At 47.2% G+C, this 20,697-nt stretch overlaps 1 protein-coding gene across 1 annotated transcript in view; it reads left to right on the top strand.

The window, feature by feature from the left end:
- Nucleotides 1-2,195: 2,195 nt before the first annotated feature.
- LOC106648415 (A disintegrin and metalloproteinase with thrombospondin motifs 15) overlaps nucleotides 2,196-20,697 on the top strand; it is a 33,469-nt gene continuing 14,967 nt past the window's right edge. The window contains exons 1-4 of the mRNA XM_014365311.2: nucleotides 2,196-2,567; nucleotides 14,635-14,805; nucleotides 14,883-14,951; nucleotides 16,100-16,320. Coding sequence (XP_014220797.1) covers nucleotides 16,125-16,320 — 196 coding nt within the window. The 5' untranslated portion in view covers nucleotides 2,196-2,567; nucleotides 14,635-14,805; nucleotides 14,883-14,951; nucleotides 16,100-16,124. The remainder of the gene's footprint in view (nucleotides 2,568-14,634; nucleotides 14,806-14,882; nucleotides 14,952-16,099; nucleotides 16,321-20,697) is intronic.

The following is a 20,697-nucleotide window of genomic DNA, read 5'->3' as shown; positions in this document are numbered from 1 at the left end:
ATTCGTTTCCTTGTTAAATAAATTAAGCACGGATAATTACGGACACTGAATAAACGTCGTCTTGGACAGGTCGAGCTTCGCGCTTATTATTGCGAATAGCTGCTTTGACTTTGGGTCGTTGGTATTTCGAACAAACGAGCTGGTCTTGGAATCGGTCGCTAAGATAAACACTTTGGGCAGCGGCAACGGCAGCGGAGCTAATCGGTCATCTCCTTTTATCCCTGCGTACAGGCTCGCGAGCATCCATATATAGAGGCATGTGTGTATGCGTTTGACTCGGTAGCCGCGCGCGGTATAGCGGCGCGAAAGACGAAGCAAAGAAAAGCTGCAGGTACAACAAATCACCGGTCGAGCCCTCCAATGGAGCCCGATCGCGAGAGATCATTCCCCTCGTCTTCGTGTCTTGCGTGCGTTGGTGTGTGTGTGTACTGCAGCGAGAGAAGAGCAGGACGGGCGCGAACGCGCGATAAATCGAAAAAGGGACAAAGCCGAAAGAAAAAAGGAATCACCTGTGCGCGGGCGAAAGAGAGCAAAAACAATTTATATATGCGCGCTTATATACATATAGGTGCTGAATGCGCTGCGGAGCACGAGCGCAGAAAAAGAGAGCAGCGGCGTTCGGAGCGAGCGATATGCATTCGAAGCTTATATATACACAGATGCATTTGTATGTAGTCGTGTATGCAGAACATTTGCTCGACAGGCTGCGGCAGGCAAGGGCACGCGGACTCTATTCTCGCGCCGATCCAACAAGAGAGCTACAGAGAGAAACAGAGAGTATATATAAGCCCGATATCGAGTTGGTTTACATGCGGGTTGAATGCATACGTACTTGGCTCGATATATGTGCTATTTATATATCAATTTCGGTTTCGTTAGCTGCTAGCGCTATCGATCGTGCCGGTGGAAAAAAAACTGGAGAAAAGCACGCGATACACTATCTATGTAATTCGCGGCTAATTTGTCCTTCGCGCTTGCGAAATGAACGAAAATTCGCGGGCCGTACAATTAGAGGATAATTGCAGCGCAGGGCAAACATCGCAATCGCGAGCAGCTCGCTCGTGCTCGCTCGTCGAGCTGCTTTCAATAAAATTCCAAGAAAAGCTTGATTATTAATTTTTCTCGGCGTATAATGTAGCGCTGGCGATTACGCCAATTTGCCCCCCTAATAGACGTATGTGGGAATCTATATTCCAGCGCATTCCTCTTACGAGCGTTGGTCGTCGACGCGCTCGTGCGTAATATATCTATAATATAATCCCATTCAGTTGGATGTGACTAGTTGTGACTTTGAAATAGCACATTTCGATAGGCATCGTTACTTTCGCGCAACAGCTGAGATGATTAAATCGACGCTTTTAATCCCGCGATCCGAGGTGTCGCGGGCTCGATTCTCTTATATTTTATACTAATGTACGCGTAGCGATGTGCGTGCAAAATTGGCACTCGAACGCCGAGTTTCGCCGAGCTTAATCAAGTGCCTATCCTATATGTACGTTGAAGCTAAACAAACAGTCCAAATAGAAATAACCTGGTTTATTGGACGCGACTATACAACTGCGCGACGCTGAATAATCGCGCACTTCTATCTGGCTCGCTTTCATATTTCCGCGTGTATCAATTAAAAGGCCTTATCCGTTGAGATCTCCGAGTCGACGTCGTTGATTATTTTTCTCGCTCGTGCTTCGCGATCGAGCCACCGAACACACGCAGACTCTTCTTCGGCGATGACAATTTCGTCGATTCTTTGGAGCAGCCCTGGATGCAAAATCGCAAATAATGCACAAGTATATGTGAACCATGTTGTATATACATGCAGCCGCGAGTCTCCTCCTCCGTATTATATACACAGCGGCCAAAGAAGCACAGCGGCAGCGGCGATTCTCTCCCTCTGCCACTCCCTCGTCTGCATACGTGTATGTGTGCAGCAGCAGCAGCAGCAGCAGCAGCAGCAGCAGCGGACACATACACACCGACACACGGAGCAACGTCGAGCCAAGGCATTCAATGTGCAGTAGTGAGCAGTTTCTGCGGGACAGAGAGTTTCTTTTGCGCGCTGCAGAAATCTACAACACACATGTATGCCTATATGCTATAGTATGTAGTTGCTGCTGCTGCTGCTGCTTCGGCGAAGCGCACGAGGCACGCGCTTCTCGATATAGCCAGCCACGAGTCAGTAGCCGATCGTCGTCGTCCGGCGCCGCTCCGCTTCTCCGGCCGCGTGCGTATCTGCCTTGTCCCGAGGCCCACGAGCTTCGTATTATATACATACGCTCCTCTGCCGATGCGCGGCTTACTTATTCCTTAATTTTATTTTCATCTTTTAATCAAAGTTTTTTCCTGCCTGACTATTGTAAAGGCCGTGAGAGGCGTTCACTGCTTTTTTGTACATTCTTCGAATGCAGGCCGCTTGAAGTTCGCGTTTACCTTGTGCTCGAGTGAATTTTGGTGCAACATCTTGCTCGTTTGATTTTTGACGAAGACATGTGAATGCAGTTAGATATACTCATATCAGGTCGAAGTCATGGATGGATTGGAGTGGAGATTGTCCTAGACTAGCGCAGCAGGTATATATATAATCATGTATTTTTTCGACTCCTTGGATTTTTCGAATAAAACTCTTGACTTCTGCATGAATCAATCGTCGGGGCATATTTCGTTACATTTTGAATAAATCTCGGCGATGCGCTCGAGCGAAAAATATCCAACTCGACGGTGTCTCGATGAATTTTCAGTGATGAATCGTTAAAATTCGCTCCGCGAGCTTTCCGAAAGAAAAAGCATATACGTACGAATATACGATCGAGCCGCAGTTGAAATGAGAGAGAGAGAAAGAGAGACAGAGACGTTTCGCAAGGCGTGTGTTTTACAAACACGTCGCTGCAAATATTCTTTATGGTTGGCTGCATCGAGTCCAGTCCAGCAGCAGCAGCACATGTGAGTCGGATGGAGCGCGCGCGCGAAAAAAAATTTAGTGATCCGCTTATAATACTCGCATATATGTACCAGAAACGTGGCCCACGCGACTTTGGCTGCATGTATTTTGCAACACAGCGAGACCTACGTACATCGGCACCCGATAGAGTCGGCCGTCGTTATAATCGGCTTCGCGTACACGCGCGCAACAATCGACAATGACCGATAAAAGCATGACTGCAGCTATTTCTTTTCTTCTTTTTTCTTCACTCTCTTTCTCTCTCTTCTCTTCTCGAACGTATAGACGAGTATTACATGTACATACATGTAGTTTGCATATTATAGACGCGATAAAAGTGCCGTTCGTCGCTGGTCTCGCATACACACACACGTACAACATAGAGCCGTAGGTAACCCCAGCGCCCGCAGTTGTGCAAACAATCGCAAAGTTTTAATGTCGTTCTGGCGCTTTTATACGCGCGCTGACTGACTGGAGAAAAAATAGACGAGCGCCGAGTTTGCCGATGGCAGCAGCAGCAGCGCAGAGGGCAATTATTATGCAAATTTGCAGGCGACGACGCATCGAGAAATTTTCGACTAGCGCCGCGTGGCTATTAATAACCATTATATACAGGGGAGGAGCAGTGCAGACGCATAGAGACGAGTTAAAAACAAAATTGTCCGTATAATGCGAGACACGTGCATCATTCGAAACGCGCGAGCCGACGGCTTTGCCATACACAAGACATCGGAGCCACACGCACAATATTAGAACGACGCTACTCGTTTAATGTCTTTGAAGGAGCCTCCGCGTGCGCTTATACTAGGCCAGCTGTATATTATTGGCAAATATGTAGATAGTAGTGCCGACGCTTCTTTCTCTCTCTCACTCTTACTTGGCCGCTTCTTTCTTTCTCTGTGTGTTGATACAAACAGCTACTGTAACGACCTATTTCACGACGTAACCTTTTTTTGTTATCAACGAAAACTACCGAGCAAAGAGAGAGAGAGAGAAAAAAATGTTTAATCGGTTTCGTAAACACTTCCTCGTTTGATCGACGAGCTCGGGCGACAGATCAATCAGTACAAGAGAGCTATTTTAGAGCTGATAATGAGCGACAAATTTCACTCTCTGAGCGCGTGTGTGTGCACGAACTTGTTATACACGATTTGCACCGAGTATGACGTTATAATAAAAACAAAATTTGCCTCGTCGATACAATTCAGCCATAACGAGCATAAGTAGGTTACAGATCGGAGATCGGCGCAAGGTATTATGCACGCGCGATCGCAGTTGAGCAATCAAAGAAAGAGAGAGAGAGAAAAGTTTAATAATCGGCGTCGCGCTGACGATCGGAACTGCAGTGCCAGGCGATTATTTACATTGTATAAGTAAATATACACGCGCGCGATCGATTTGTCCGCGAGCCGTGTCAGCGATTCGATGCGCTCTCCACTTCATAATATCACGATGTATGTGCTGTAATCGAGGGCCAATCGAAAGTATGCGAAGCTTAAAAAATACGCGAACGATCGTAGAGTCGTTCGATCTCGAGGCGTACGTGTTGCATGCACAAAAGTACTTGCGCACTGACGAAATATCAAAATCTCTCGGGCAAAGATAATATAAGCCGATCGTTGAGAAAATTCAATTCTCGTTAAGAAAACAGACTCGCACGTGGTTGGAAAAAGTCGATCGTCACCCGCCGCTTGTTATAGACTCGAGTGGCGCTAGAAGTGCAGCGCGCGCGCACAAGTGCGGGGGCGATTGTTTTTTGTAGCCGAGAGTTGGATACGGATCGCGCAACAATGATAGGTTTGCGCAACGATTCAATTTGCCGATACGCGGCCCGATTATATTTTCTTCTCACAAGTCGAAATCCTATACCGTATCCCATTCATCTATCCATCATGCGAATTGGATCCCTTTAGCAGCGCGCGCGACTATTTACAATCGATACGAGCTGCGCATTTAAAGCATTATAGCCGCTCGTTTCAATGCAGCCGATATAATGCCTAGGCTTGTTCAGTATACACATAATACGTATTCGTGAGTCTGAATTACAAGCTGCATTTCTCTCAGCACCTGTCGGCTAAGTAGTTGTATTACGAGGCTGCGTACACCCGAGTCTTTATACCGAACACGTTGTACACTGCGTGCTGCGGAGCACACGTACAAGGCGCGCAGGTACATCGCCGACTATTATTGCAGCAGACGTATCTCGTGTAATGCTATATCCTAGACCAAACGTGCGGCCAACGCGCCTCCTTGCCCGCACTCCATTATACCTGCAGTGTACAAGCTCGAGAGATGCTGCACATCTGAATCGATATCCTTTTCTTGCTTCTCGCGCGCTCGCAACTCGATTAAATATACTCGTGTATGCATACGTATACGTACAGATGCGAGAGGAGAGAAAAATAATCAAATTACGTATTCGCGTACTCGGTTTGTGTTGACTTTTGCTTTATCACGCCGTGCTCCAGCGAGAGAGAGAGAGAGTAGAAAATTATAGTGCATGGCTAGCGTAATTACACGCGTGGACGATGATTTATTGGCCTGTGTGCGGCTACGTACGTACTCTACATGCTCGAAGCTAGCAACAATTATTGCACGCACATCGCGCACACGCTCGAGCTGTTAAGCTTCGAAAAATGAGGGCCTAATTTCTAATGTACTTAATGTACTGCACGCGCGCACGCGTCACGTCTCGCTATTGTGTCTATGTTTTGCTATTATATGAATGCGCCTAGACACGCGCCCACAATCGTGTTTAAACGCTTGACCGCAGAATGCGCGAAAAATGTCGGAAGTCTCGAAACGATTTTACGCCTCGGTATGTCCAACAATTGCCTCTGCTTCTCTTCTTTGTTGCGAGCACGCAAAAATCTACCTTGTTTACACGGCTTTCGTTTTACTTTGACAGCGTCGCTCGCGATCGCTCAGAAATGTCAACACCAGCTGTGGTCTACAAGAGGATATACCGATTACCAGCCGATCGCGTATCGATACGTTCACGCGAATCACACATGTTGAATGAGTAGACGAGCGGAGTAGGTGTGAGCTGCAGCTGCTGCACTTTATATCGTTGGCTCATTTGTAACGAGGGAGAGACCGCTACGGAATCTTGAAATTTATTATTGTTTTACGAGCGTCGCGTACGTACACTCGATCTTTCGCAAAATAAACACATTTACGATGACGAACGGCCAGTCTATACTACACGCAATTTCCGAGCCCGAGCTTACCTCTTTTTTTCTCTCTCTCTCGCTCCTTAGTGTCGGTTTTCAATTAACTTTATACAGCGGAACGTGATGTACAACTCGCGCGCACGACCACTGCTCTACGTGAACATTAGAATATTCATAATTTCGCGGGAAAAAAAAATTATGAAAAACGGACGTTTGCGTGTCAACCGAGCATGTTATACGTGCCCGAATGAATGAAAACTGGCGTACTTGCGCTGAGTTTGACAAAGAAAAAGAGAAGAAAATGTAAAAAAAAGAAAGTGGACATTCTCACGACGAAGGTGCGAGCGGATACGTATCGGATACCTTGAGCGAGATACAAATGACGAAATGTATCGGGGCAAATTATCGAATTAAAGCCGACCTTGACGATCGTGCATATACTTATGTATCGCGTATACGTAGCCCTCTCTTGCTCGTAGTCTATCCCAGGAATCATAAGATCAGACGCTATTATCTCCGGCTCTCGGACCAAAAACCTCGCGCGCCCACAATAGTTATTATATTCACGGAGATGCGTCTGCGAAAAAAAACACCGATTGTACGCGCAGAGACAAGTCAAAGTCGTGCCCAGACACAGCTACATAGATAGACCCCGTGATTGATTGACGGATTTGCGAAGGAGGATCTGGCATTACATGTTAAAGGCGAATCGATATTTTGACAACTTGATTCGAGACGAATTAATATCTATCATTAGCTTGCGTCCTGGCTAATTGTTATAGCTCGCTCGCAACTACATGCAGATATATGCAAACGCGTAGTATTATTATCTCGGCCGATTCTTTCATCCTTTGTGTGCTTTTGAAACTACTCAATTATATTTACGAGCAGTTCGTGCGGTATTGTCAGTATGCCTCGCGCTCGCCTCGGATATTATACTCACTCGCTCGCAAGCAGCGTGAGTCGAGCTTTGAAAGATACATTTATAATTTTTCATTGCCGATTTAGAAACAATATTAATTTATGCCTCGTAAAATCAAACTACAATTGTAAAACACAAAGCTCGCTGCGCGCGCACGTGTCTGCAAATCAAATCAATTGACTTTTCTACTTTATTTTTTTCTGCGGGCAATAAACCTTCGCTTAACGCGACTGGAATGAATTAAAAAGGAGAAAAAGAAAGAAAAGAAAAAGGTGTCACGATCGGCTCAGCTGCGGAAGAAAAATTTGCGTCATTTTCACGATCGATGCGCTTGGCGTGTCCGGGCGAATTCGACATTATTCACTCTAGCTGCTGGCGTCACGCAGTTCGTTTTCAGCTTTTATTTGCACCATCGTTAATGGCTTTTCTCGCTGCTGTTTCTTTCACAAATGGCGCATCGTGTAGCACGCGCGCGTATTTGAGCTTTTCAGAGATTCGCGCGTACCTGGAAAGTGGCCAGTGCGTACGCCACAATACGTTACACCGATGAGCAAGTAACAGCGTGGCTTTGAGTAATGAGCCGCACGCACGTTAGCCATTATGTACTATTACGAAACCCTTGAACCCACCACGTAGAGCCAAGTTGCACGTCTCATCCTCCTCCTTTTTTTCGCGACTCGTAAAAAGAGCGCGACATTGTACGCGCGCATTGTCCGAGGATGAAAAAGAAGAAATGAAAGAAAAAAAATTGGGCAGCTGTAAAGAAGCAGGAAGAAATAAGCACGAGGCGCAGTAAAAGAGAGCAACAATGTATCATAGACTTTTCATCGGTCGGCCGAGCGAGCGAATCGCGATCGTAGCCTTTATACCCGTGGTCGCTCCTTTTTAGTGCCCGAGTCAAAAGTGCCTCGTCAAAATAACACCGCGCGTCGAGTCAGTTCTCGGGTCTAGGCGCACATGGGCTTGTTGGCATGGACGTGCGTGCCTCGCGACCGACCGATCATTTATCCCGGCGGGCATTTACGATTTTGTGATTTACGGTGGCTAATGTATATACGGGGGCCTGGCTATATACCTACATTCACGCATATTGTATAATGACTGGCGTAATGCATGCATTTATACGTGCCAACGCTCGACTCGCAATGAGAAAGGAATCGATCGTAATATATACGTGTAACTCGAGATGAGCGAACAACACAACGCAGCGTAAATAAATATTTTCGGCCGTGCCTGTGTGTACGCGTGCGTACTTTTGTGTACAGAGTGCATTTTGTCGATCGTATACGGCTCGCACGATTCTCTCTTTCTGTCTCGATCGCATCGGCCGCGGAGCGAATTGCGAATCGCTCGATCGTGGATGAGCGATTGGCTAACGATATAATCGTGACGGGTCCGAGACGTATACCCACGCCGACGTGGTAGCGGAGACAAGCTGTTGTACATAAACACAGGCCCCCCTTCAGCTGGAGAGAAGAAAGAGAGAAGACGACATTGCGTCACCGCTACAACGTGCCCATACACACAGATGCACGTGAACTTTTATCGAGAGCAACGGTGGATTCTTTCTTTTTGCGAGCGCAAGGTACACTGCAGCACACACACATAGCCACGACCTGTCACTTATTATATTGTGCATACACGTAGCCGAAGGTCGCTGATTGGCCACGCGCCTGTAATCATGAATAATCGATAAGTCATCATTTGGCTCTCTATTATGAAAATCTGCAGCCGTTTGCGCGATATTTACGTAGCGGTATGCCTCGATATAACCGTTAACCCCCTTCGTCGTCGTAGCTCAGTTCGGTCCCCCCTTTACTCGTGGAATAATTCATCAACTTGTCATTGGTAGTTGCTTTGCCCAAAAACGATCTCATCCTTGGAAAAAAAAACTTAATCAGCCGCTGGTGCTCGAGCCTCTACTGAAATGGAAAAAAGAAGTACGTCGAGCCGAGCACGTTTCTTTCTCACGACTATATTATACGCGTCTATGCTATATGTAGTGCACACAAGAAAAAGAGAGAGATATCGCTCGGCGATAATAGCAGCCGAGAGAGCTTATTGTGCAATTTCGCGATTTCTTTATTTCGCTCGTGCCACTGTACATATATCAGCTCGAGAGAATCAAATACGCGCGTACGCGTAATGACATTTCTGTATAATTAGTTAATGCCTCCGCTGCGATTTATTGCCATTTGAAAGCACATAAAGGTATACACGTGGAAATGCTGCTGCGGATCGATCGTGCGCCGCGAGGGGGGTAAAAATAAAAACGTCCTTACACATATGCAAATCGTTGTATATTTAGAGCAGCTCGCCGAGTATAAATAGGACGTATCGAAAAATACAGTGAAATATTGCAATTAAGCATTATATCTCGAGCGGATCGCGCGCGTCAGCTAATAAATTCGATATTTTCATGTGCGCTACAGCTCGAGGCATTTTTAATGCGGCGCATTTTTACGCTCTTTGCTCGACTCCATTGAATAAAGCATCCGAGTGGATAAACAAGAGAATGAGAGAGTCCAGCGGAGTACATCGATTGGAATCAAGAGGCCAAAAGTGCTCGTCGTCGTCGTGTCTCGCTCGTAATACGCCGTGTATATTTTAAGCTGCATTTACGAGCGCGCACTTGCCTCAAAGAGATTATCGCACTAAATATTCGTGTCTCCGCTTCGAGCTTTTGAAAGAAAGAGACGTCGTTTTTACTCGAAACTGTCCTCGTTGATTTCATCGCGCGATGAAAACGAGTCGATCGCTTAAACCATACTGCAAGTTACGATCGAAATCGAGTATAAATGCAGCCGTATATTGGACGATTAAAGCCTCGAATTTTCAAGAAGTCTACGCTTACCAAAATATTTCTCTAGTATACCGATTTACGATGTTGACATAGTAATATGTGCTTCTCTCTCTCTCTCTCTCTCTACAAACCAAGTACAACACTGGCGAATTGATCGTCCCTTACGCGGATTGCGAGCTTCAAACGTGCACGAGCTTTGATCGCTGCTTTTGGCCGGATGCCTAAGTAAATCCCGGTGCTGCAGTTCATACATTTGAATTCATATAAAAGATGCACTTTCATTAGCTTTTGGTTTTATTTCACACGTATAGAGCGACCGCAAATAGCTCGATTATACCGATTTTATTACTATCCTCGGCGGGCCTGATCGTAAATAGTTTGCATTCGTGCCGTTATTTTTCGCTCCTATTTAAAAGCTGCATTATACGATCTGCGAGATCCAAAATTTCAGCCGCACAAAAACTATCGGGACAATGGGCGAGTGTATAGGCGCATCGGTATCATTACGCATGTAAATGCGGACTTTACGAGGCAGTCAGCAGCAGCAGCAGCAAGTCGGGCAATCTCGCCGTACACGCGAATAATAAAAAGCTTTGTGCGCTCGCGCGGCAAAATAAACATTCGCAGCTTGGCTTAGCTCGGCCCGACGCGACAGCGGCTAAGCGGCAATAGAACCCATCCTTGTGCATCGCGTACGCGCCCTGTGTTTCGCTCTCCTCTTATTTTTTTGCTTTTATTGAAGATAGAGGGTCGCTACACCTTTCCACGTAGCCGTACACTGCCGTGGGTGCAGCAGCCTAACGCGTGCAGCAGCTGCGTGGGTGGATGATACCGCGTGAGTAATTGTCTCGCCGCTCGAGACTCGACAGAGACATTATTGCCGTATGGGATGCAGGGGGGGCTTTTGGATCGCAGCTTTATGTACGCGTCCGTTGATAATAATTGATACGCAAAACCGAGTACAGGCCGAGCTGCTTATGTATGGTAATGACCGCGTCGTCGTCGTCGAGCGCGTGACATAATCGACGTGTTTTACAACGCGGATGAAATCCGATTAAAAGACAGAAGCTCCTGCATATATTTATGACAAATCGTCGACTTTATTATTTTTTTTCTCTCTCTCTGTCTCTCTTTTTTCACAGGAGTAGCTATAACTAAATCCTTAATCCACTTTTGCAATTCTGAAATTCAATTGCTTTTGCTGGCGCACAAACGATCGGCCGGAAATGCCGTTCTATAATCGTCGGCTCGCTCTTACGCGGAGATTCGCAAGTTCCGCAAGTGCACAAGCTCGCAAGTTTCTCGCTCGAATAAGCGAGCAGTTCGGAGCAGAAATCATTACACTCGCGATAAGAGCATCTCGATGCTAAAATTGGCCACTGCGAGAGATTTCGAACGTGCGTAGCACTTGGTTGGTCATCTTTGGTAAAATTTCGCAAGAAAATACAGCCAAGTAGGGGCTCGTTGAAACGATAAACAATCTCGCAGATAGCTCGCGTTTGTTTTCCGAGTCGGATCCCAAATTGTCGACGGACAGACATACGATCGCTGGGCAGTGCGAAAACATTCAAGATTTTCACATCCGGACAGTATTTGGATGGGGCATGTATATTCGTTGTATGAAATATTCGCTGAGTGCAGCGGTCGATCGAGCGAACGAGCGCGTCTCAATCGGTGCATAAATACGTCGATTCCGCGAAGCCGAGCACGTATTATATATTTTTTTAATGACACACCAGAGCCATTCGATCTCGCGCCTTGTATAAACTTCCAACATCCACGTTTTAAATATATACACGTACTTGAGACTGTGCGAATAGATGCGCGCGTGTTATATATAGGTATAGCGCGCAGTGCCTCGGTGTGCTGCAGCGCACGCATATTATGCCTCGCGGCAAAGGTCGGACGTGGAGAAAGAGAGAGAGAGAGAATAGAGAGCGATGAATTATGAAGCGTTTGTCGCTACTTTGCTACGCTTTCGTATACATACAGGGTTAGCTTTGTGCTCGCGATGCGCTCCGGCCGATATTCGATAGTCCTCGCGCGTATATAATATTATTAATAGATCATCGCCTTTATGTGCAGCGCATTTTTGCAGGCCATCCTCGAATATAAGCCCCGAAACAATTCGGATGCCGGTAGACGTGAAATACGAGTCGCCATGGGAGAATTAAGACAAGCCGCTCGCCGCCGTCAAACATAAACTATATATAATGTAGACGTATCGATCGGAGCATGCAACTCGCTTATATATACGTGTATATGTACGGCATGTATACACAGCTACTTATAATAATTGTTCGGTTACATTAGTTAGCGCGGCAGGCATTACGATGCCGAACGAGCTGATTATACGGGACCTTGGCTTAATAGTCGCGTAATTCATGCCTCCTCGAACACGCAGTGTATCACGCGAGACTGAGTTGCACCGATAGCCGCGCGTATACGCACTTAATATAATAATAACGCCGCGTCCATATATTCCAAAGTCTCCTAAGTAGGCTCTGATCTCAATAATTCGAATGATAGATGGGTATTAAGTGCAGCCAATATATATGCGCGCTCACTTGTTGCCGCGCTCCTTCTTTTTTTTTCTCCGGCTTTTTTTTTCTGCCGCCTATGTAGCATGCAGTATGTATAGGCGCTGTCGCCGAGACGCGCGCATATATAGCTTGTTTTTCTATTTTTTTTATCGGTCCGCATGGAGACAGAATAGGATTATTACGTTCGATTAAATATACACTGGCAATAATCCTGCGCATTTTTGTGTTAAGCCGATTTCGCCAATCGGCCGACGCATTCGATATCTACGCGCGCCAGCAAAAAAGTCAAAATATTATACAGCGGTAATTCAATATGGAATACTTGTAGCTTGGGCAATAAATTTTAGGTAGCTCTCTCGCAGGCATTGTATATTAACGGCGTGGAAGAGCTATATATGTACGTAGGCCGTATATATACCTGCAGCGCGGCATTTCGCGCATTAGAAGCTCCCGAGCATCTCGGACTCTCCGACAACAGATGCAAAAAAAGGCTACTGCCTATATCCTGCTAAAACATCGGCTTATGCGAGCGGCTATTTCATGCCTCGACAGATAAATCTGCCAGCGAAAGAAATCCGATAAGAATCTATATACTTACTCTCGCGCACACATGGGATTTTGCGTGGTTGCCGACTATATCGACGAATAAGGTGTTATTGGTTGTGAACTTCGTACAAAAGTATATATACGGAGAGATTTTTCCTTGCATCGACGCGTGCGCCAGCCTCATGTGCCCCTGTTAATTTTTTCCCCGCATCTTTTTTTAACGGGTCGCAGCGAGTAATCCGTTACTGTTTTTTGCGCGCGCCCCGAGAGCTCTATAAGACGAATGGACCATATGCAAAGTGCAGCCACTTTCTTTTTATCCCAACCGTTATATATGCTGCTGCTGCTGATGCACACACGGCGTCGTTGTTGACAGCTCGCGTCGAGATACACACGCGTATGCGCGCGCGAAAAAAAAATAAGATAACTTATGACTTAATTGCCCAGCTGCGCGTGCAGCGCGACGAGAGAGAGAGAGACAGAGAAAGAGAGAGATGTGCACGCATGTACGTTACAAGTGCGAATGCTTCGAGCGCTCCACTGCTGTTGCTGACTTATTATGAAATGTGTAACGGCTAGATAAAATATATGTGTACGTATTTCGCGCCTTCGCTTGGCTCTTTTTTCTTCGTGTACGTTTTTTTTTTATCAACATCTTGATTGCGCGCGTACATCTATTCGCGATTTATGGGCAAGTGGCCGGGATTTATGCTTAGCCAACGCGTTCTCGTCTCTATTTTGATTCAATTAAGATAAGGCCATATAGCTAGCGCCCGACTCGCGAGCTCTTTCTCTCGTCGAGGCACACACGCGATAAATTTTTCCTATTACTTTTTCCCTTCTTTAACGAATAGCTTTTTGATTTATACAAGCAGATACACAGAATTTGGTTTCTGCACGGTGAAAAATATATTATGCGGCTTATCTGCGCGGAGCTCTCTTGCTGAGAGCCGTGCTCCGAATCGAGCCGCGATGCATTAGGAGAGCAGTCGCTCGTCGATCGGTATAGGGCGCCTCGCAATCTCGCAGCGCACCTCGTCGGCTTTTCCCATCGCGAGACACGCACGCATAATGGAGCCGAGTGGGCCGCGCGCGGATAAAAGCCTCGGATTTCGGCACGATCATTTATAAAAGCACGGGCTTGTTATGCAAATGATAATCGTCGCATGATTTTTCAAAATCACCGTCGGTTCTCGTCAAGTTTCTGCTTCGTGCGTAGCAGCACCTATTCGATGCACAAAAGCATATACGAGTCTGCGTCCCGTGCCCGAGCGAGTGTGAGTGCGATATGTGGTTTCGCGTGTAAAATGCAAATTAAAAGCGATCGCAACGCGATTCCGCGAATTTCGTGCCGGACCTCAAGCCACGTATAAATAGCAAACGGCTGTTGGCCAATTTGTTGACGGCGAGGCAACGGAGAAAAAAAAGAAAAAAGAAAAAGAGGAACACGTCCTGTCGCAAAAAAGTGACTCAGCTCGTCGAGAGAGAGCTACGCACTCGGCATTCCTCGTCACTTTGTATGCCATTGTGAGACGAGAGCTGGTCTCGCGATCGGCGCGGCCCACCCCCGAAATGGGTCTCGCTTCTCGAGTTGACGCACCATATAATGCGTCTACCGCGAAACACGCCGAGTAATGATCTCGTCAAGTCGTCGTTCTTTTTGTTGTCGTCTCGACGAAACTCATCTCGCTTCTCTTTCTTCTCTGTTGCAGCACAACTCGAAGAAGATAACGCAAGGGCGAATCGTCGCCACTGGAGCTGATCGACGCGTAGCACAGCAAACGCGCAGACAAAAAAGGCGCGACCCAAGAAGAATACGTAAGAATTTCGTGCTCGAGATACGGATCGCAGAGTCTGCAGCAGCAGCAGCAGCAGCAGCAGTAGTAAGTATATAAGTAGCAGCAGTGGCAAGAGCATCAGCAACAGCACCGGCTGAGCAAGTACAATAATACGGCTTCAGGCTCGTCGAGGGGTCTAGCAGAGCGGCGATGATTCGGCGTCGCGCCTCTACAGGATCTTCGCCTCGGAGGTATGTGTGTGTATGTGCACGCTGCATTGTGTACTCGAGCTGCGGTGAATATAATTGAATTCTCAAAAAAATGTTTGGTATCGCGAGACGCGTTTTTCTTTTCTTTTGCGGGCTCGGGAGCAAAGAAGATGAGCGTCGAATTTCACCGGCTGCATGCACGTACGTGTACCGAGCTCCGATCCGTATACGCGTCGTTGATTCTCGATCCGGTCGCATATATCACGCTTTCGTGAATTCCCTCCGTGTAGCAAGTTCGTTGTCTACATCATTTTGTTAATTAATCACGTGGGTATTTGCCCTGCGCGAAGTACGGCCGGAAAATTGGCCGATCGATAACGGCTCGTGGTCGGAAGAAAAAAGCCACGAGGCAACATCTCACGGATAATCTCGAGTAGTCTATTCGCTAAGGTCAAGGAGATTCGCATTACGAGAGATCGAGAGAGCAGTAGAGATCGTCCGCGTATAATCTACTCTCGAGCGTGCAGTGCACAGCGCACTCGGCTAAAATAGCGCGATTACCTCGACGAGAGACCGGGAGAGAAGCCATGGAGAGGCGGAGTCGAGAAATTTATATATCGTCGGGGCTCGATCACGCGGAAGAATTCATTTTCGTCGTTTCAATTAAAATCGCCGAGCTGCAACTGAACTTTCTCGACGTTAGCTCAGGTACAATCGAGAAATCGTTTATTCGCAAGGGGGCAATGAAAAAGTTGATTTTACGGATCCTCATGCATAGCCGGCAAGCTCGAGCCATCCGAAAGTCTATATAATAATCGCGTTATAGTGCCTCGCCGGTGTGTCACTGCGCGCATATATAAAAGCTCGATTCGACTCTCTCTCGAGCTGCCTAAGAATAACCGAGTTGGGCTACTCTTCTTGTTGTCCGCGCCTATTCCCGTACGGCAGCGAGCGGGCGGGTGTGTGCACTGCACGCATGTGTCGCGCTGCAACTCGGCTCCTGCTCTCGTTTCGCGCGTATATAATGTATGCTCGCACGAGCTCGAGGCACGAATCCGTATGCGCATATATACAGTTTCTCTCCCGCACCTTGTACATATATACCTACCAGCCGCTTCTCATCCAGTCATTTGTAAATGTATTAAACCTGTATGTTGTATATACCGATTGTGGGACGTTGGCACTTGCAGGAGAGCGACGTGAAGGGGCGCAGCCATGGGCAGCTGCTCGCAGCACCGTCTCGCCGAGGTGGCGGCCGGTCTGGCTTTTGTACTACTGGCCGCGTTGCTGATCGTCGTCTGGACCGGGGCTACCGGTGGAAGTCGCCCGTCCTCGCTACCCAATGCCACATCGTCTATCCACGATAACGGCTCGGACCTGCGCGTCGTGCCTCTCAGGCCGCCAAGCGAAAGTAAGTATACGCTATTATTGATATAATTAAGAGCTGCAGTTCCGTTTTCTGATCCAACTTGTTCGGCTCGCTCGAGCTTTTGTATGATTTTCACGGAGAAATGTTTGTCAGCGCCGCGAAACACACGTGGTAAATCATCGCGGCTTGCGAAACAGCCGTCAAATGGCAGTTATATGCACGTACGTGTGAGAAAGAGCGATTTCACCGTTGCAGCTGCCTTAATGGCTTGTAAAATTTAGTGAGCATAGCGAGTACGGACAACATCATTAAAACTCGTCTAATCGACAATTTTTCTCTATCGTATACAAATAAAATGCCGTCAATATTGCATTTTACTTGCGGTACTCGAGAGCGGCCATTTGCTCAGTTGCGCAAACACCCACTCAGCTGCTCATCGCGTATGTGTGCAGAGCTGTCAAAGCTCGACTCGATCGAAAAATGCACCCTCTCACAATGGACGATAAATTTTCAAGCGCAAATTAAGATTTCGCGCGCAGTCGGATCCCGACGTTGTGCAAGTGCAGCTAGAGATAATCGAACAAATTTCGTATAGTGTAAAGAGGCGCGCGCGAGGTGGCTTTGATTGTGGCCGAAGAGAGAAGAGAATTCGCGTTTAATAACGAGTCGTAAAAGCTCGCGTCGCTCGAGACGAGTACCTTTATAACTACGCGATACATTTTAGAAAGTTGAGCGTTAAAAGTGTTGGCTCATAATATATGCCAACGTGCAAATAACAAAGTAATAACGCACAAACGTCTCTCTTACACGGATGTATCGTTTCAAAGTTGGCGCGCCCGACGTCTGAATCGCAATAAAGCTGGTAGTTAAAGGAGATAATTTAAAATCATCGATACACACGGGCGGCGAGTTGCCGGATAATAGCTCTGCGAATGAGAGAGACGGACAAAGAGAGAGAGAGAGAAAAAAGTCACGACACACATTCGGCTTCACGGGCTCGTCGTGGCCGATGATGCATTTTCACTCTTCATAAATACGGTACGCGCGCGGCGCTTATAATATAATCGCGCCAATAATTGCACGTGCGCCTCCGAGCTCGCTCGAGATCGTCTCTCTCTCTCTCTCTCTCTCTCTTTTGTCGGATCAATTAAACGGAGGCGTGACGAATCAATTATGTCGCACGATCGCTGCTGTGTCCCGACTTCCTAGTCTCTGTAAGGCATAATACGCGCCCGTTTATAATACAGCATCGGTTCGAGAGCTGTTGGCTGCTTTATGTACTCGGCGCGCGAAGAGTATGGCGAATCAATTAACGGTATAGCCGATATGCGGTGTGCACGGCCCGTATACGTTATACCTACCAGCGGCGCACGCGATCCTCTCGACGTGCATCGTGTTTAATACACACACGCCGAGAATTTACCAACGACCACGACGACGAAAACGACGAACCGAGCAAGAAAAAAAGGAAATCTGTATCCGAAAGAGAAGCGCGAGAGATTGTGTGCACTGCACAGGTCGTGCATTTATGTATATAATGCAGACGCGGCCTTTTATATTATTACTCGGGCACTGCCGATTAATTGAGCCAGATTACACAGAGTGAAAGTCGAAATTTAAGCGATTCATCAAAAGCTCCGCGAGTGCCCGCATATTTGACGTACGGATTTCGGCTAGTGGCACAATTGGCACGATCCACGCGCGGCGATGCGGTTTTCGTGTTGTCGCTGGTAATGACTCGATGCACGAGTATTTTTCAATCGTACGCCGCTTGTGTACACTCGAGCACGCGTAAGTCAAACACATTCAAATTTATGTGCTACGAGCAATTGTCGTCATCGTCGAGCTTTCGCGTGTGGCGGTCGTTGTTTTCTTTACGCTCACCTTCGTGCATCGTATAACTCGAACAAAAAAACATATACACTGTATATAAATGGTAAAACTATAACTGTGACTGCTCGAGTTGGTGAGGGGAAAAAAATCGAGGCGCACTCGAGCGAGCCACTTTTCATTGCATTATTTACTTTGGAAAAAACCATCTTATCGAAGTGTCCGTGCGAGATGTTGCGCAGCTGCGCAAATACCATGTATAGCCGCAGTGGCAGCAGCCTCGATATCGACTTGTGGAACTGCATAATGCAGCCGCCGCCACTGCGAGTGCGTAAACCTCGAGCGAGCCGAGCGTTTTTGCGCGCGCGCGCGGGGGCATTGTCAAGGTCCCCTCGGGGCAATAGATAAAAGCCAGCTATACACACGAGCACGTGATATTCCGTATATATACGAGCTGCTAGCCGCACTGCGACGGTATATCTAATGGCAAGCGCGAGCCGAGGAGGTGTTCGTTTACCCGAGAAAGCGTCGTCGCTGCAGCTTCCTTTTTTTCTTCCAGCTCTAGGGTAGCTCGCGATCCGATCGGCATCCGTGATGCGCCGCCTATGCAGCCGCGCGTGTATCAACCGCATATATAATACGCGTATATAGCTTCGTTAAAAGCCGCCGTGGCAAAGCTCGAGCTGCGCAGTCGATCGTATAAACTCTCGGATCGAAGTTGCAGGCAGCTTGCGCGCTTATGGATATATCGGCCAATAATACGCGCCCGCGCGCGCAGTTACACATAATACGACGCACTGCAGTCGCGGTCAGCCTCGATTTTACGAACAATCGACGCGGTATTTATAGAAGCGATACATATTCCTCCCGCGAGCGAACCGCGCACAATGAATCGAGCAGCTCATTGCGATCGCTCGCGAGCCCAAAGTCTCTGCGCCGACTGCATTCCTAGAAGCAGCTTTATCGATTACTCGGCGCGCCGAGACTGCCTATGCGTGCAAGAAAAAAAACAGCAAAGAAGGTGTCGATAAGCTCGCGCGGCTGCGTTACATTGCGAACGTGTGTGATTTTCTACGCGCCGCATATATACGCATACACGAGCTGTGTGCGACACCTACGCGTAATACACACGAGGTACCCCGGGAGTAATTTAAACGCCTCGCCCCGGCAAGTTACGTACTCGATACTTACAGGAGAGCTATTGTCTGTGTAACGTGCCATGTCTCGCTTATCGCCGCTCGAGGACTGCATCCGTCCAGCTGCATAGCTGCTTTCTCCGTATACGACGACGAGCCGAGTAGAGCTTTTACGCGCTCGTCTATCTCTCGATCGCTATCTAATGCATATTTACGCGCGCACGACTGACATTTTTCACGACGACTGCAACGGACACGGACGCCCGATGAATTTCAAATCTTTTGTTTTAAAAGCGCCTCGAGAACATGTATAGCTGGCTTTCCAGCGAAAACCGGCTAAATATTATATAAATATAAAAAAAGACATATAATACCGAAAGTCAATTAGAGAGAGTCACGTGAGCCGAATGTACAATTATCATTTGTATAAGTAGGCCAAAGTATACGAACGTCTTGTACAGAAGCAGCGAGAGCGAGCTTCGGAAAAAGCTTCGGAGAGCCGAGCGGCGAGAGCTGCGCAAACTGCCGCGCGAGTTTACATTACGTTACACGCGTGCAGCATCGAGCGAGAAGAAAAGAGGCCAGGGTTTCGCAGACTCGAGAATTGAGAAAAGGCACGTTTGGTTCCTGGAACGTGACAGCTGATGAGCAATATCACTCGGAGCTACTATTATATATGTATTATAAATACGCAAGCCGCGTTTCGAATCGCGCGCGATATTGTAACGACATCAAAATTATCATACGCATATATAATATAATCTGTAACTCGATAAGTTGACAGAATTGATAATGGAGCCGGTCGACGTACACGCGGATGACACTCGTACGTTAAGTATACGCAGAGCCTGGCTGTATAACTTTTCGCAACTCGCAGCTCCGTACCCGGAAATTCGACGAGCGAAAAATCAGTTCCAGCAGGACACGTACTGTATTTTGTGCCTGTGCTGGCACAAAAGGGACGTCGCTGTAGGCGCATGCATCGACACCAGTCGACGTTTACCAGCCTCCGCCTCGGATTAGAATTTAAAATTACGACGTTACGTTCAATGACACCGAGTCTTGGCTATTATTTCAGACTTTGCGGCGTAAAGTAATACTATAGGATGTCACTATCGGTCTTTGAAATTCATTTTCACCCAAACATCAAACTCCAAACGGACAATCATTTAATCATTACAAAAATTAATCACCTCTAATTCTGTTTAACGTGAAATAAGCCTAAATCTGAAACGAAATGGCCTAACTTTTGAGGAATTTTCGAAATCAACCAGTCTCGCTGGCAGATTTGAGCGAGCAAGTATTTTTCGTCATTGGGAGGTAATAGATACGGACAGGCGCGATTGAACTGGAACTCAAACGTGCTAATGATTGTTTATGGTCGTATGCGCGATAGATATTGTACATACTGTGCATGTAGCGTACGTAGGCCAGCTGAGCCGACTTGAGTTGC

The sequence above is a fragment of the Trichogramma pretiosum genome, unplaced genomic scaffold, assembly GCF_000599845.2.
Source record: "Trichogramma pretiosum strain Unisexual culture from Peru unplaced genomic scaffold, Tpre_2.0 scaffold24, whole genome shotgun sequence".
Lineage (NCBI taxonomy): Eukaryota > Metazoa > Arthropoda > Insecta > Hymenoptera > Trichogrammatidae > Trichogramma > Trichogramma pretiosum.
Note: the sequence above shows the minus strand (reverse complement) of the source record. Positions and strands in the feature narration are given on the sequence as shown.